The sequence below is a fragment of the Condylura cristata genome, unplaced genomic scaffold (genome assembly GCF_000260355.1).
Source record: "Condylura cristata isolate star-nosed mole 26May11 unplaced genomic scaffold, ConCri1.0 scaffold00003, whole genome shotgun sequence".
Lineage (NCBI taxonomy): Eukaryota > Metazoa > Chordata > Mammalia > Eulipotyphla > Talpidae > Condylura > Condylura cristata.
In genome coordinates, this window is record NW_004567104.1 from 78,612,882 (window position 1) to 78,615,751 (window position 2,870).

At 73.9% G+C, this 2,870-nt stretch overlaps 1 protein-coding gene across 1 annotated transcript in view; it reads right to left on the minus strand.

The window, feature by feature from the left end:
- The window catches only part of SUMO3 (small ubiquitin-like modifier 3), an 8,314-nt gene that overhangs the window by 824 nt on the left and 4,620 nt on the right, over window positions 1–2,870 (minus strand). The window contains exons 3-4 of the mRNA XM_012731210.1: window positions 1,336–1,464; window positions 112–183 (exon numbers count right to left, since the gene is read on the minus strand). Of these exons, the coding sequence (XP_012586664.1) occupies window positions 112–183; window positions 1,336–1,464 (201 nt within the window). The remainder of the gene's footprint in view (window positions 1–111; window positions 184–1,335; window positions 1,465–2,870) is intronic.

The window sequence follows — 2,870 nt, forward strand, 5'->3', positions numbered from 1 at the left end:
CTCTGCGTCCGCGGCGCCAGCGCCCCCAGGCGGCGGGCACGCTCCCCCGAGACACTGGTCTCCCCACCCCGGGAGCCCACCCAGGCTGCGCCCCAGATAGGCGGCCCGCACCTGCGCCGGGGTGTCCGCCTCGTTGACCGGCTGCCCGTCAAACCTGAACCTGATCTGCCGCATGGACAAGCCCTGGAAGGAAGAGCAGGCCGCTGAGGTCCGCGGGGCGCCCCGGCTCCCACCGCAGCTCCCAGACAGACGCCGTGGGGGACGGCGGCACCCCGGCCGCCAGGCACGCTCCCCCCTCCCGCGGGCACTGGGGCATCCTTGCTGGGGACGCCGGGTCCCCCTTCGGAGTCCTCGGCTGCGCCCTGGCCTGTGGACCCGCGGGGCCGGGCAGCCAGGGCAGGGCCCCGCAGCCTCAGAGATGATCCCATGGGGGGCCGGCGGGAGGCTGGGGGCGCTGTGAGCCGAACCCCAGCCGGCCGCGCTGGCGGACCGGCAGGGGCGAGGCTCAGGCGGTGTGGCCCCTCCAGGCCTGCCGGCGGGCCCCTACTGGCCACTGGGGCTACTCCCCACAGGCTCTGGGGCGCACAAGGGAGACTCAACCCGGCAGGCCCCAGCCGGGGAAGAGCGCCTCCTGGGCGGGGCGATGTCCAGGGATGGACAGCTGCGCGGGGGCTCCTGACAAGGGCCTGGCGCCCCGGCCCGGGCAAGCCTGTCCACACAAGCCGGGCCGGCTGAGGTGCCGCCACGGCAGCGCAGCCCTGGGGTGCAGGATGGAGCCCAAACACCCACTCGAGCAGCTCCCGGCGCACCCCGAGGGGCGGACAGACCCCAGCTGTGTCCACTGAAGCCCGGCCAGGGCAGGCCCCAGTGGCCAAGGGCTTTCCAGAGCCACCACCGCGGGCTCCGCCAGAAGGGGCCGGGCCAGAGCCCCCCACGTGCCTGGGCCAGCAGGGAGCGCCCCGGAGGGTGCTGGTGCTGCCTGCCCGCGGGAGGGGCACCTAGAAAGCCAGTCACCCCAAGGGAACAGGACAGACAGGCCAGGGGCTCAGCGGACAGCGCCAGCAGGACTGATGCCAGCTGACCCCAGCAGGATGGAGCAGGGAGGGCACAGCCAGGGCAGCTGAGGTCCAGAGTCTCCTCAGACGGGGCCTGGGGAGAGGGAGGGCGGGGAGGGGACTGCGCCCCTGCTTTTGTTCTGTCCAGAGCCCGCGGGGCCAGCGGGGGACACAGCCCGGCACGGGCGCGTGGCGGAGTGGGAGGACAGCAGACGCCGTGCGGAGCTGCCCGCGGCAGCAGCGGCGGGCGCCCAGGAAAGGCGGGACAGCGGGTCCGCACCTGGCGCTCGCAGTAGGCCTTCATGAGCTTGCTCAGCGGGGTGTGCCTCTTGATCTTGAACTGGACCACGGAGCCGTCCTGCCCGGCCACCTTGAGGTTGATGTGGTCGTTCTCGGTCTTCACCCCCTCCTGCAAGACAGATGGGGCTCAGGCGCCCCCCACCCCGCCACCCCCGCGCTGGTGCCCTACGGCCAGGCCTCTGGGCACGCCGGGCCCCACCCCTGCACCCCCGGGGAGGCCTGCGAGGAGGCGGCCTGCGCTGGGCACGGGCTGCTCCCGCAGGGGGACCCGCGGGCCCTGCTGAGGTGCCTCGGTAGAGCCGCCGGCCACACACCTGACGGGCGGGGGGCCCAGGGCGTCTGGGCAGGGGACCCCAGAGGCCCCAGTGGCTCTTGCTTGCTCCCTCGGCCCCTCACATGGGGCTCCTGGCGAGGAGTCCCGGCGCCTGCGAACCCCAGGACTGGTGCCCCGCACCTGCCCCAGGGTCTGAAGACGCAAGGGGGACGGGGACAAGACGCTGGGGCACGGCACCCCAAGCCCCACGAGGAGTCACCTGTTTTCACAGAAAACGAGGAGCTGGTGACTGAGCCGCCTGGGGTCACTGGGGAGCAGCCCGCCCTGCGGGGCCCAGCTCACTGGCCTGTCTCGGCCGTGGCTCTCAGAGCCGGCGGGGTGGACGGCCCCGCGAGCCCCGGAGCCTGGAGCCGCGGGCAGCTGCTTTGCTGTTCCTGGACACAGGTTTTCTTCTGGAGCATCTGCAGCCACCAGGGCAGCGTGACCCACGGGCTGGCTGCACCACCTGTGGCGCTGGGACCCAGCTGCCCAGCTTTCTGCTCCGGGGTCCGGTCCAAGGACCATGGCACGGAGAGCCACGGGCTGGTGCCCGGCCCCGGCAGCGCTGATCGGCGAAGGGGCCCCTGCCTAAGGCCGCGGGCCGGCCGCAGCGCCTGGGCTCACTGGGCGGGGAGGCCGTCGCCTGGGTAGTCAGGGGCGCGCCTGCCTACCCCGCGCTGGAACCTGAACCCCACAGGCAAGGCGCGGCCGGGCCTTTCCTCAATCGCAGGGCCAGTGTGGGCTCCCACCAGGGGCTCGCTGGCCAGGCGTCTGCTGTGGGAGGGCAGTGCACCCACCGCCAGGCTGGTGCCCAGGGCAGTCTGCTCCTCTGGGGCAGGGCGCGGCCCGGCCACTACCCCCACGGCCTGGCCGCCTCTGGGCCCCTCCCCGGCAGCTCCGGCGCTGGGGGGGGTGGGGAGGGCAAGCTCGTGCTGCGGCCCATTCAAGGTGTGTCCAGCAAGGCTGGGGCCTGTTGGCATGGACTCTGCAAAGGACGCCCCCGAGCAGAGTGGCGGGGCAGGAGCCGGCCAGCCAAGGCCAGCATGGGCTGGACGGCGAGCGCGGCTCGGACACTAGGGCCTGGCGCCCGCAGCCGGCAGCTGGGGCAGGCGTGGGCGCAGCGGGGCTGCAAGGAAGGACGGACTGGAAGGCAAGGGGCGTGGGGCAGGTCGGGGCGCAGCGCGGCGCGGGGGCGGTGCGGG